Source organism: Pan troglodytes, chromosome 2 (genome assembly GCF_028858775.2).
Source record: "Pan troglodytes isolate AG18354 chromosome 2, NHGRI_mPanTro3-v2.0_pri, whole genome shotgun sequence".
Taxonomy (NCBI): Eukaryota; Metazoa; Chordata; class Mammalia; order Primates; family Hominidae; genus Pan; species Pan troglodytes.
Genome location: NC_086015.1, coordinates 93,663,975 through 93,678,198, shown reverse-complemented (window position 1 = coordinate 93,678,198; position 14,224 = coordinate 93,663,975). Strand labels below are relative to the sequence as shown.

The 14,224-nt window shown below is 37.8% G+C and overlaps 1 protein-coding gene across 7 annotated transcripts in view; it reads right to left on the bottom strand.

The window, feature by feature from the left end:
• Window positions 1–14,224, bottom strand: part of EPHA3 (EPH receptor A3) — a 369,016-nt gene that overhangs the window by 120,088 nt on the left and 234,704 nt on the right. For all 7 annotated transcript variants that reach the window (XM_516601.7, XM_009445906.4, XM_009445905.5 and 4 more), the window contains exon 5: window positions 13,829–14,164. In XM_516601.7, coding sequence (XP_516601.4) covers window positions 13,829–14,164 — 336 coding nt within the window. The remainder of the gene's footprint in view (window positions 1–13,828; window positions 14,165–14,224) is intronic.

The following is a 14,224-nucleotide window of genomic DNA, read 5'->3' as shown; positions in this document are numbered from 1 at the left end:
GGGTGCAGCACACCAGCATGGCACATGTATACATATGTAACTAATCTGCACATTGTTCACATGTACCCTAAAACTTAAAGTATAATAATAATAAAATAAAAAAATATATATATTTATTCACATTTTTAATTAAAAAAAAAAGAGTTTCTATTTCCCCCAGACACGAGAAGATCTGCATGATCATTATGGAGACAGAGCACAACTTATTCAAGCCCTTTCCCAGTCACAAATGCTCTCTCATTTTATTTAGTCCTCACAACAATCTATGTGTAGGACTTATTGTACCAATAATCAAAAAGGATACAAAGATGCCAGTAAGTTTAGTCCAATAACTCCCTTAAATTCATTTCTAAACAAAATTGCAAATGAATGCATAAACAAACCAAATTTAAAAATACAAAAAATAGTCACTTCAATATTAAGTGACAGTACCTGAATTTACAATTGGACTTTTGCTACTGTCCTGTTCCACTTTGTTTTTCAAATACCTTTTTTTCCCAAGGCATATTTGCTTCACTTATAAATAAACAGTGAATTATTTTTTCTTAAGTACATGATACAATGTGCATTAACTTAGTTTCCTAGAATATATAATTGGAAAGAAACTTAGAAATGGTCTAGTCCAAATGTTACATTTCACAGAAAGATAAAGCAATAGTTCTGACCTACTCTGAGGCCCAATCGGAGTGGGATCAAGATGAATATTTACCTCTTTGGACACACATTCCAGAACTCTTCTTACTCAGGCACATGGCCTTGCCTTTAAAGCTATTTCCTGGGAAAAACTTGTGAGCAGAGACAGATTTTTTTTTCTGTCAATTTGTTATAATTATTTTTTTTCCAATTGAAATGAAAAGGGAAAGGAGTAAGAGGTTATTTCTGGATGATGAATTGTCAAGAGGGTGCTTTTGAATTAGCATTGATTAAGAGTAAATACAATCATGTGAAATTTTGATTTCAAAGAAGAAATCACACCACCTGTGTACCAGGCAGTCAAGATTTTACTATAATAAAATAACCATCTTTATATATTTCTTTCTTCAGCCTTACTTAGATTTTGTGCAAAGCCTCTCCTTTGCAACCCATAGGAAAAAGAATATGGAGATAGGGGCTCTGGAGTTGTGCGGCCATGGACAAGACACTTATTCACTTATAGCCATATAAAATTGTTGTAAGATTGAATAAGATAATTACATAAAGGACTGAAGTGCAGTGCTAATCATGTCAAGAAGAGTTAGGTCAGCAATTAATAATAATAAAAAGCAGAAAATATGAACTTCTCACCTCTTTGGCCTTGGCATTCTTTTACTTTGGTGCGAATGGTATAGAATGTCAGGGCCCCTGCTTATAGGGGTGCCATACCTCATAGTCATAGTCTTTGTAATTTGGATACTTATTGCAATAATTTCCTGACAGATATCTATAAAGTCACTTAAGAAAGGGATGTATTTTTTTTTTCTATTTGAACACTGGTACTATATTGATAGGATTATAAAGTCAGAATGCTGAGCTGTATAATGGTTATTCACACTGAGATAACACTTTGGGAGATGCTGAAATATAATTAAGAATTTATTATGAAAGAGTTTTGCCAGTGGTAGTAATATATCTGCTTTTGGAAACAGAACATTTTCTTTCTTTCTAAATACTTGCATTTATTAAATTTCTCAATTACTCACATACGATGCTATTATATCCTAAGGACTATATTTCAGTTAACTTTAGGGAGGTAGAGCACATTTAAAGTATAAAATATGATTTTATTGTGATTTGAGAATAAAATGTTCTCCTTGGAAAATAAGGATGAGAAAACTTTCTGTGAATTAAATATTTTTTGCCCTTGGGGGAATATAGTTAACATACAACAAGTTAGCATCAAAAGTCTAATTCTTTCTTAATTTCCATGTGCTTTAGTTAACACTATATTTACTCCTCTAACTGGTTATTAATATTCTTTTTCTAGTGAAAACTCTTGAATGAAAGTTGTAATCATACCCTTCCAGGTACATGTCTTCTCCACTAATTAGAGTCGTATATAAAACCAGAAATGAAGACGGAATGAAAATTCAGTTTAGATTCATGAAGCTCTCCAACTGTCTTCCTTAGCTCATGTTCCATTTTGTTATGGCCTCTAAGCTCATATAAGGGTTTTGAATAACTGTCAGGACAATATATGGTTTTTGCTTTTGCTCAGCTTATTGCTCATTCTACAGTTACGTAATGTGCCTCCATACCAGGGTGTGATGGCTGAGAAGGCATCATTAATGTGTTAAATGATGTGGAAGGCTTGGCCACACTATGACACATCACTGCACAGTGACATTCCCAGATGCACAGGTATCTGCCTTGATTTCAAAACAGGAAGAAGCTGAATTGCCAGTCAAGCATGATGTACTGTGAAAATCATAATGTATATAACCACTTATACTCTCAGGGCCAAATTCAGACGTCATTTGTTTGTTGAGATAAACAAAATGTTAAGACTTCGATTTTTAGGTTTCACTAATCATAAAATGAAACAAAGAGAAGGATGCATCATAGAACATTACTAAAGTCATATGATGTTCACTATTTTGTTAGGTGATTTTCATTATGTTTAAAGTTTCTGATTCGCTACATTGGCGCTGAAAAACATCTACCTTCATGTTCTGAAAGAATTCATGTAGATCCTTTTGGTGTTTAATTTACTTCCAAGGAGTATAATTACACGGCAACATACAGTTCTATAGGGACTATACCAATAGGTGGCCATAGTTTAATGGCAGATTCAGCTAAGCATTTATTCTACCTTTATTTTAAAATGTTTGCTTCTTCAGAAATGCTGAAGCCTGACTGATATCTTCAACATGAGTTATTTCTTTGTCATATCTACATACACTAAGTTCCAAAAGAAAAATAAGGTGGCTAGAGGAAACATATTCCAGAATGAAACTACAGAAAACTTAGAAATATTTTCTTTATCAAATGCAAAAAAATACTGTGGATTCTTTCTTTCTTTCTCCTTTTTTTTTTTTTTTTTTTTTTTTTTTTTGAGACAGAGTCTTGCTCTGTCGCCCAGGCTGGAGTGCAATGGCGCGATCTCAGCTCACTGCAACCTCCGCCTCCTGGGTTCAAGCAATTCTCCTGCCTCAGCCTCCAGTGTAGCTGGAATTACAGGCACCTGCCATCATGCCTGGCTAATTTTTGTATTTTTATAGAGACAGGGTTTCACCATGTTGACCAGGCTGGTCTTGAATTCCTGACCTCAAGTGATCCACCCGCTTCGGCCTCCCAAAGTGCTGGAATTACAGACATAAGCCACCGCACCTAGCTTAGTGTGGATTCTAAATTTAGTCAAAGGGCTCTAATATTTTACAGTTCTTTTTTTAAGTATATCTTGTTTATTTAACATTTATTAAAGATATTTACTTTTCTTAACGAATGGATACTATTGCTTTATTCTGTGAAATAAAAGGCCATAAAACCATGAACGAGAAAGCCTATAAACGTTTTTTATAGTAAGTAAGTAAGTCCATAGGTGGTCCTAAAGGTCAAAAATAATTAATTGTTTAAAATTATATTAGTGACAACATTTTGAATTATAGTCCCAGAATGCCAAAAAATAAACTAAAAACAAAAATAATTATTGGATTTCCAGTTTAATCCCTTCATGTAATGGATGGCAATTTTCAGCCAGAAGAAAGGAAGGGGTTTATCTAAGAGGAAAAGAAGGAGGTTCTCTTTGATCATCAAATTAAGTAGATAATAGAGGTCATTCTGTCTAAAGCAGAGGATAGGAATTCCTTCATTATAGCTAACAGCCTCAAAGATCTTTTCCTTTACATAAATTAGTGCACCTTCTATCGAAAATCTACATAAAATGAAGTCACGTTCTCTCTTTTAAATATCGTAATTTGCTGATCATTTTTGAATGGAATGGCAACTCTGAAATTCCCTGCATCATATCCAGCACCTGGAAAGTCCTATCAATAAGTGTTGGTCTTCTTCCTTCTCCACTTTTTTTTTTTTTTTTTTGCATCTGCCTTGAATTTACAGAAAATTACTTATTTATTTTTATGGATGGGAACTATATTATATCAGTATATGTTATTATTATAAATAGAAACTGGAGGTAAACAGAACATCAATTTGTTTTTGCCATTTGGATATGAGTGAAACAATGAACAAAAGTTGACTAGTATCTTCAGATGAGATTATAGTATAGAACAATGCTAATGTCTTGATTTTAATAAATATATTGAGACTATGTAAAAGCATTTATATGGAGACTCGGGAGGAGCCAAGATGGCCGAATAGGAACAGCTCCAGTCTACAGCTCCCAGCGTGAGCGACGCAGAAGACGGGTGATTTCTGCATTTCCATCTGAGGTACCGAGTTCATCTCACTAGGGAGTGCCAGACAGTGGATGCAGGCCAGTGGGTGCGCGCACCGTGCGCGAGCCGAAGCAGGGCGAGGCATTGCCTCACCTGGGAAGCGCAAGGGGTCAGGGAGTTCCCTTTCCGAGTCAAAGAAAGGGGTGACGGACACACCTGGAAAATCGGGTCACTCCCACCCGAATATTGCGCTTTTCAAACCGGCTTAAAAAACAGCGCACCACGAGACTATATCCCACACCTGGCTCGGAGGGTCCTATGCCCACAGAATCTCGCTGATTGCTAGCACAGCAGTCTGAGATCAAACTGCAAGGCAGCAGCCAGGCTGGGGGAGGGGCGCCCGCCATTGCCCAGGCTTGCTTAGGTAAACAAAGCAGCCGGGAAGCTCCAACTGGCTGGAGCCCACCACAGCTCAAGGAGGCCTGCCTGCCACTGTAGGCTCCACCTCTGGGGGCAGGGCACAGACAAACAAAAAGACAGCAGTAACCTCTGCAGACTTAAATGTCCCTGTTTGACAGCTTTGAAGAGAGCAGTGGTTCTCCCAGCACGCAGCTGGAGATCTGAGAACCGGCAGACTGCCTCCTCAAGTGGGTCCCTGACCCCTGACCCCCGAGCAGCCTAACTGGGAGGCACCCCCCAGCAGGGGCACACTGACACCTCACAAGGCAGGGTATTCCAACAGACCTGCAGCTGAGGGTCCTGTCTGTTAGAAGGAAAACTAACAAACAGAAAGGACATCCACACCAAAAACCCATCTGTACATCACCATCATCAAAGACCAAAAGTAGATAAAATCACAAAGATGGGGAAAAAACAGAACAGAAAAACTGGAAACTCTAAAACGCAGAGCGCCTCTCCTCCTCCAAAGGAACGCAGTTCCTCACCAGCAATGGAACAAAGCTGGATGGAGAACGACTCTGACGAGCTGAGAGAAGAAGGCTTCAGACGATCAAATTACTCTGAGCTACAGGAGGACATTCAAACCAAAGGCAAAGAAGATGAAAACTTTGAAAAAAATTTAGAAGAATGTATAACTAGAATAACCAATACAGAGAAGTGCTTAAAGGAGCTGATGGAGCTGAAAACCAAGGCTCGAGAACTACGTGAAGAATGCAGAAGCCTCAGGAGCCGATGCGATCAACTGGAAGAAAGGGTATCAGTGATGGAAGATGAAATGAATGAAATGAAGTGAGAAGGGAAGTTTAGAGAAAAAAGAATAAAAAGAAATGAGCAAAGCCTCCAAGAAATATGGGACTATGTGAAAAGACCAAATCTACGTCTGATTGGTGTACCTGAAAGTGATGGGGAGAATGGAACCAAGTTGGGAAAGCACTCTGCAGGATATTATCCAGGAGAACTTCCCCAATCTAGCAAGGCAGGCCAACATTCAGATTCAGGAAATACAGAGAATGCCACAAAGATACTTCTCGAGAAGAGCAACTCCAAGACACATAATTGTCAGATTCACCAAAGTTGAAATGAAGGAAAAAATGTTACGGGCAGCCAGAGAGAAAGGTCAGGTTACCCTCAAAGGGAAGCCCATCAGACTAACAGCAGATCTCTCGGCAGAAACCCTACAAGCCAGAAGAGAGTGGGGGCCAATATTCAACATTCTTAAAGAAAAGAATTTTCAACCCAGAATTTCATATCCAGCCAAACTAAGCTTCATAAGTGAAGGAGAAATAAAATACTTTACAGACAAGCAAATGCTGAGAGATTTTGTCACCACCAGGCCTGCCCTAAAAGAGCTCCTGAAGGAAGCGCTAAACATGGAAAGGAACAACCGGTACCAGCTGCTGCAAAATCATGCCAAAATGTAAAGACCATCGAGACTAGGAAGAAACTGCGTCAACTAACGAGCAAAATCACCAGCTAACATCATAATGACAGGATCAAATTCACACATAACAATATTATCTTTAAATGTAAATGGACTAAATTCTCCAATTAAAAGACACAGACTGGGAAGTTGGATAAAGAGTCAAGACCCATTAGTGTGCTGTATTCAGGAAACCCATCTCACGTGCAGAGACACACATAGGCTCAAAATAAAAGGATGGAGGAAGATCTACCAAGCAAATGGAAAACAAAAAAAGGCAGGGGTTGCAATCCTAGTCTCTGATAAAACAGACTTTAAACCAACAAAGATCAAAAGAGACAAAGAAGGCCATTACATAATGGTAAAGGGATCAATTCAACAAGAAGAGCTAACTATCCTAAATATATATGCACCCAATACAGGAGCACGCAGATTCATAAAGCAAGTCCTGAGTGACCTACAAAGAGACTTAGACTCCCACACATTAATAATGGGAGACTTTAACACCCCACTGTCAACATTAGACAGATCAATGAGACAGAAAGTCAACAAGGATACCCAGGAATTGAACTCAGCTCTGCACCAAGCAGACCTAATAGACATCTACAGAACTCTCCACCCCAAATCAACAGAATATACATTTTTTTCAGCACCACACCACACCTATTCCAAAATTGACCACATAGTTGGAAGTAAAGCTCTCCTCAGCAAATGTAAAAGAACAGAAATTATAACAAACTATCTCTCAGACCACAGTGCAATCAAACTAGAACTCAAGATTAAGAATCTCACTCAAAGCGGCTCAACTACATGGAAACGGAACAACCTGCTCCTGAATGACTACTGGGTACATAACGAAATGAAGGCAGAAATAAAGATGTTCTTTGAAACCAACGAGAACAAAGACACGACATACCAGAATCTCTGGGACGCATTCAAAGCAGTGTGTAGAGGGAAATTTATAGCACTAAATGCCCACAAGAGAAAGCAGGAAAGATCCAAAATTGACACCCTAACATCACAATTAAAAGAACTAGAAAAGCAAGAGAAAACACATTCAAAAGCTAGCAGAAGGCAAGAAATAACTAAAATCAGAGCAGAACTGAAGGAAATAGAGACAAAAAAAACCATTCAAAAAATCAATGAATCCAGGAGCTGGTTTTTTGAAAGGATCAACAAAATTGATAGACCGCTAGCAAGACTAATAAAGAAAAAAAGAGAGAAGAATCAAATAGACACAATAAAAAATGATAAAGGGGATATCACTACCGATCCCACAGAAATACAAACTACCATCAGAGAATACTACAAACACCTCTACGCAAATAAACTAGAAAATCTAGAAGAAATGGATAAATTCCTCGACACATACACTCTCCCAAGACTAAACCAGGAAGAAGTTGAATCTCTGAATAGACCAATAACAGGAGCTGAAATTGTGGCAATAATCAATAGTTTACCAACCAAAAAGAGTCCAGGACCAGATGGATTCACAGCTGAATTCTACCAGAGGTACAAGGAGGAACTGGTACCATTCCTTCTGAAACTATTCCAATCAACAGAAAAAGAGGGAATCCTCCCTAACTCATTTTATGAGGCCAGCATCATTCTGATACCAAAGCCGGGCAGAGATACAACCAAAAAAGAGAATTTTAGACCAATATCCTTGATGAACATTAATGCAAAAATCCTCAATAAAATACTGGCAAATCGAATCCAGCAGCACATCAAAAAGCTTATCCACCATGATCAAGTGGGCTTCATCCCTGGGATGCAAGGCTGGTTCAATATACGCAAATCAATAAATGTAATCCAGCATATAAACAGAGCCAAAGACAAAAACCACATGATTATCTCAATAGACGCAGAAAAAGCCTTTGACGAAATTCAACAACCCTTCATGCTAAAAACTCTCAATAAATCAGGTATTGATGGGACGTATTTCAAAATGATAAGAGCTATCTATGACAAACCCACAGCCAATATCATACTGAATGGGCAAAAACTGGAAGCATTCCCTTTGAAAACTGGCACAAGACAGGGATGCCCTCTCTCACCACTCTTATTCAACATAGTGTTGGAAGTTCTGGCCAGGGCAATTAGGCAGGAGAAGGAAATAAAGGGTATTCAATTAGGAAAAGAGGAAGTCAAATTGTCCCTGTTTGCAGACTACATGATTGTATATCTAGAAAACCCCATTGTCTCAGCCCAAAATCTCCTTAAGCTGATAAGCAACTTCAGCAAAGTCTCAGGATACAAAATCGATGTGCAAAAATCACAAGCATTCTTATACACCAACAACAGACAAACAGAGAGCCAAATCATGAGTGAACTCCCATTCACAATTGCTTCAAAGAGAATAAAATACCTAGGAATCCAACTTACAAGGGATGTGAAGGACCTCTTCAAGGAGAACTACAAACCACTGCTCAAAGAAATAAAAGAGGATACAAACAAATGGAAGAACATTCCATGCTCATGGGTAGAAAGAATCAATATCGTGAAAATGGCCATACTGCCCAAGGTAATTTACAGATTCAATGCCATCCCCATCAAGCTACCAATGACTTTCTTCACAGAATTGGAAAAAACTACTTTAAAGTTCATATGGAACCAAAAAAGAGCCCGCATCGCCAAGTCAATCCTAAGCCAAAAGAACAAAGCTGGAGGCATCACACTACCTGACTTCAAACTATACTATAAGGCTACAGTAACCAAAACAGCATGGTACTGGTACCAAAACAGAGATATAGATCAATGGAACAGAACAGAGCCCTCAGAAATAACGCCACATATCTACAACTATCTGATCTTTGACAAACCTGAGAAAAACAAGCAATGGGGAAAGGATTCCCTATTTAATAAATGGTGCTGGGAAAACTGGCCAGCCATATGTAGAAAGCTGAAACTGGATCCCTTCCTTACACCTCATACAAAAATCAATTCAAGATGGATTAAAGATGTAAACGTTAGACCTAAAACCATAAAAACCCTAGAAGAAAACCTAGGCATTACCATTCAGGACATAGGCATGGGCAAGGACTTCATGTCCAAAACACCAAAAGCAATGGCAACAAAAGACAAAATTGACAAATGGGATCTAATTAAAATAAAGAGCTTCTGCACAGCAAAAGAAACTAACACAGAGTGAACAGGCAACCTACAAAATGGGAGAAAATTTTTGCAACCTACTCATCTGACAAAGGGCTAATATCCAGAATCTACAATGAACTCAAACAAATTTACAAGAAAAAAACAAACAACCCCATCAAAAAGTGGGTGAAGGACATGAACAGACACTTCTCAAAAGAAGACATTTATGCAGCCAAAAAACACATGAAAAAATGCTCATCATCACTGGCCATCAGAGAAATGCAAATCAAAACCACAATGAGATACCATCTCACACCAGTTAGAATGGCAATCATTAAAAAGTCAGGAAACAACAGGTGCTGGAGAGGATGTGGAGAAACAGGAACACTTTTACACTGTTGGTGGGACTGTAAACTAGTTCAACCATTGTGGAAGTCAGTGTGGTGATTCCTCAGGGATCTAGAACTAGAAATACCATTTGACCCAGCCATCCCATTACTGGGTATATACCCAAAGGACTATAAATCATGCTGCTATAAAGACACATGCACACGTATGTTTATTGCGGCATTATTCACTATAGCAAAGACTTGGAACCAACCCAAATGTCCAACAATGATAGACTGGATTAAGAAAATGTGGCACATATACACCATGGAATACTATGCAGCCATAAAAAATGATGAGTTCACGTCCTTTGTAGGGACATGGATGAAATTGGAAATCATCATTCTCAGTAAACTATCACAAGAACAAAAAACCAAACACCGCATATTCTCACTCATAGGTGGGAATTGAACAATGAGATCACATGGACACAGGAAGGGGAATATCACACTCTGGGGACTGTGGTGGGGTGGGGGGGAGGGGGGAGGGATAGCATTGGGAGATATACCTAATGCTAGATGACGAGTTAGTGGGTGCAGCGCACCAGCACGGCACATGTATACATATGTAACTAACCTGCACAATGTGCACATGTACCCTAAAACTTAAAGTATAATAAAAAAAAAAAAGAAAAAAAAAAAGAAATTGTCACTGAAGTGTTCAGGAGGAAAAGGGCATAATATCTGCAAGTGGTTCAGAAATAAGTAACATTTACATAGAAAGAGAGATGGGGGTGGGAAGGATAAAGCACGTGGAATAAATTATTAATCTAGGAGAAATCTGGGTGAAGGTATATAGGCATAATGCACACTATTGCAATATTTTCACACATGTGAATGAATCCAATTTTATGATAGGAATTGTACATATACATGCTGAATTCCAATAGGGTAAACTGGAAAAGGGAGGAAATGTCAATTTACTCAGAACTTTGCTGTCTTGATGAAATGTTGAAAAAGCTTCTCAGATCTCAGTTCATCCAAGTAGTAAAATAAGAGTAGAGGTGGACCTCAAAACCCCAAGGCCACATAAATTCTCTATTAGTGCTCCTTATTCTAGTCTGAGATCATTATATGCTATAGAATAGTGGAAAGCGGCAGATTCTATAATGGCAGTTAAGAATGAACAGATATGCATATTCCACTAGTGGAATGATTGTTTTTGTCCAGAAGAAAAAAGATGAATATACTCATTCTGTGAAAGAAAACAAAAAGCAGCAATTTATGTCGTTATAAGTTTGAAGATTTTTGTTTTGTAATCTGCAATTCTTTCTTTACTTGTTTGACTGATGGATTCACAGATACAATCTTTATATGGTGGCCTACTTTCTTATCTCACTGACATACTTTGTGAAAGTATTGAGAGCTGAGAACTAATATCCGAATTTACAACATAATCTTCTACAATTTAAAAGGTGCCTTATCATTTGATCATCACAATGCTTTTACAATGTCATCAAGAGAAGAATCAACAAACTCGATCTCACAAACTAAATTAAAAGGGACACATTCATGCTTCCCCTTTATATCCACGTCAAAGATAGAGGCTAGGAGGATTTTAAACACCCTGGCATCATATCTGTCACAGCCATATCCTTCCAGTGGTAGGGAGCTTATTTTTCAAGGCTACCAGTCCATTAACCTTCACAAGAACAAAAATAAAGGAAAACAAAGAAACACTCCCTTCAGAAAAAGCATTGCTTCTAATCATGCTTATATATCTTACCCCGGAGATTTGAAGATAGAACAAAGACCTCTATCTCCCCAGGCACACAAAATGATACAGACATCCTGAAATAAATATATAAAATGCCTGGTGGTGCATATTATAAACACATTAGTGATTTTTTTTAAATGGGAGAGAGACTAGGGTAAGTAACTTATATCACCTTTGCTGAATCTGTCTTAAACTGTGATTTGTAACTGGGAGGGCCAAAGCATCAATCTCATTTATTTTTTAATGTCTTGGCCTGGTCTTGGTTGCCACTTTACCTAGATTCATTTACTGTATATATTTGGGACTATTAGTTTCCTGATAAATGCATTGTCAGAAAGCCAGAGGGGAATGATAAGATAGGAAATAAGGAGCTCTTGTTTGTTTTTATACAATTCTGTTTGACTTAAGAGATAATTGTAACACAGATTGATGCTACAATTTTAAACAAGGTAGTAAATCAGCTTGAAATATAGCGCTCCGGAAAACCATTTGCCACATGATCATAATTTGTTAAAATTCCTGTGTTAGCTGAAGATGAGAAGCCATAATCATGCAATATATAGCAACAGTATTGCAGTACTCATTTTTTCCCATAGAAGACAGTTAAATAAACCTAAGTTATAAACTTTTAAATATCATTAGTTACAAAGTATAAATACCATTAACGGAAGCAAAGCAAAGCATATACTGGTTGGTCTGGGATCTAGCTCCAAGTGGGAGAAATTACAGATACAGTGAGCAAGATTAAAGTAATGATCCAGTGCACTTCATTTAAAATTCATGTATTTTCCACAAATTAAGTTTACTTATCATCATGAGGAATGTAAAAATATAAGATTTTCATCAATATATGAGACCAGAAGCAAAGTGGAAACGAAAGAGAAATTTAGAATCAGAAAGATACGTATTTGAATATGGATGGACTCTGCCATGGCTTATATTTAAAATATCTATCCATTGGCATGGGGAAGACAGGGGCCCCTCAAGAAAGACGGGTGCTAGTCAAAGGCTCTGGATACCCCTCTTATGCAAAGATTTATCCCTTTGGTTGCTGAATGATGGGGAGAATGGAGATGGACCTGACATACTGAGCTTAGGGGACTACTCAGTGTATTTGAGAAATTAACCAGTAGAGAGGCATTTCTGTAATAACCTGCAGGAACAGCTAGAACTACATTTAACCAGTAGATAAATAGATGAAAATGTTAACAACCAGCAGAGTCATATTGATGCATACTTGCTTTTGCAGATGACACTTACTCTGTGTCTTTGCTAGTTGAACTAACCTTTCTGAGTAAGCCAGGTGATATCAGGAAACAGAATGTGGTGAGTTTTTTTGGCTCATGATTTGGCTACTAGAAGACCTAGGTGATAAGATAATTTAGTCATCTCTGGTTTCCTTTTGCCTAGAGCACCCAGGACACATTCTGATATTCTCAGAGCAAAGGGTGATTCCCACTAGGGACCAGAGGGATGTCCATAATGTAAGCCAAATGAAGAGCAGAAGCCGAGTTTATACTCAATCTTGACAACCAGCTCAGAGGTGACCCCACCTGGGAGAGAACTGGAGAATCAGTAGTTCTCTGGAGAATCAGAGTGGCATCTTGTCTCTCTCTTCCCTCTCCCTTTGGCTCCAATGTGTGTGTGTGTGTGTGTGTGTGTGTGTGTGTGTGTGTGTAAAAATAAGACAATAATATCTCTGAATTGAGCTTCTTGGGATGTATACCTAATTCTGACATTTTGTAGCAATAATTTAAGCACAACAAATACCTATCAGTTTAGCTTTGTACAAGACATTTTGAATACAAAAGAAAACTGTTTATTACTCATTTATCAGTTATCAATATTGAAAAATGATTGTTATATCTCAAAGGGGCATTATTTCTATGTAATATATAATCCATTTATATGTTTGAGAGATTCACAATTAAAATCCCACAAGTAAAATCCATAAGTAATCTACATAGTTATTATTAAGCAATCAGAGATTTATAACTATCAGTTATAATACACAGAACTTCTTAGAAGTATGAAATAACAAAGGAATACCTAATTTTAACTAAGCTGAAGATATTTACAATTTTTCATATCCTGCATAACTTTTTTTAAAGCTAAGATTCATTGCCTAAGTTCTCTGAAATATAAAAATGTTTCCCCCAAGGAGCCCCTCTACTACTATCTGAGAGCCTCAAATATTTAAGGATTTCAAATTGGGAAACAATGGGTATAAACTAGTTTAAAAATCACCTAACAAATATGGTTTATTCTCACTTGAAGAATTAAATTATTTAATGTGCCATAACTGTTTAAATGTGTTAGAAGGCAAAATCCTGGGGTTCTATAAAATCTTTTTTTCCTTCCGCCCAGTTTTCCACCCAGAGTCAAAACCATTACTCAGACTTGATATGATAAGAGTAAGAAGCATCTAGTATGTACTCACCAGCCTGATTAGTTGTGATGCTGACCGCAGCAAACTGTCTTGGTGGGGAGCTCAGCTCTGACACCCCATTAACGGCATCAATCTCAAAGGTGTAGTTAGTATGTGCCAGAAGGTCTGTCACTGTCACCGTGGTGTTGGTGAGTCCAAACTGTCGAGGGAGGAAGCGGACATTTGGGCTGCATGGCTCACACTGTTTTATATTCCACCCACATTTTTTACATATGATGTTGAAGGTAACATCTTTCCGGCCTCCTGTGTCCAGGGGCCAACTCCAGTCCAGGATAACTGAGGTCTCGTTTATATTAGAGATAACATTTCTTGGTGAAGATGGAGGTCCTGCAAAGTAGTTCAACAAAGATTAATGAGCCTCACTTCTGTTTTCTACTACAAGGGAAA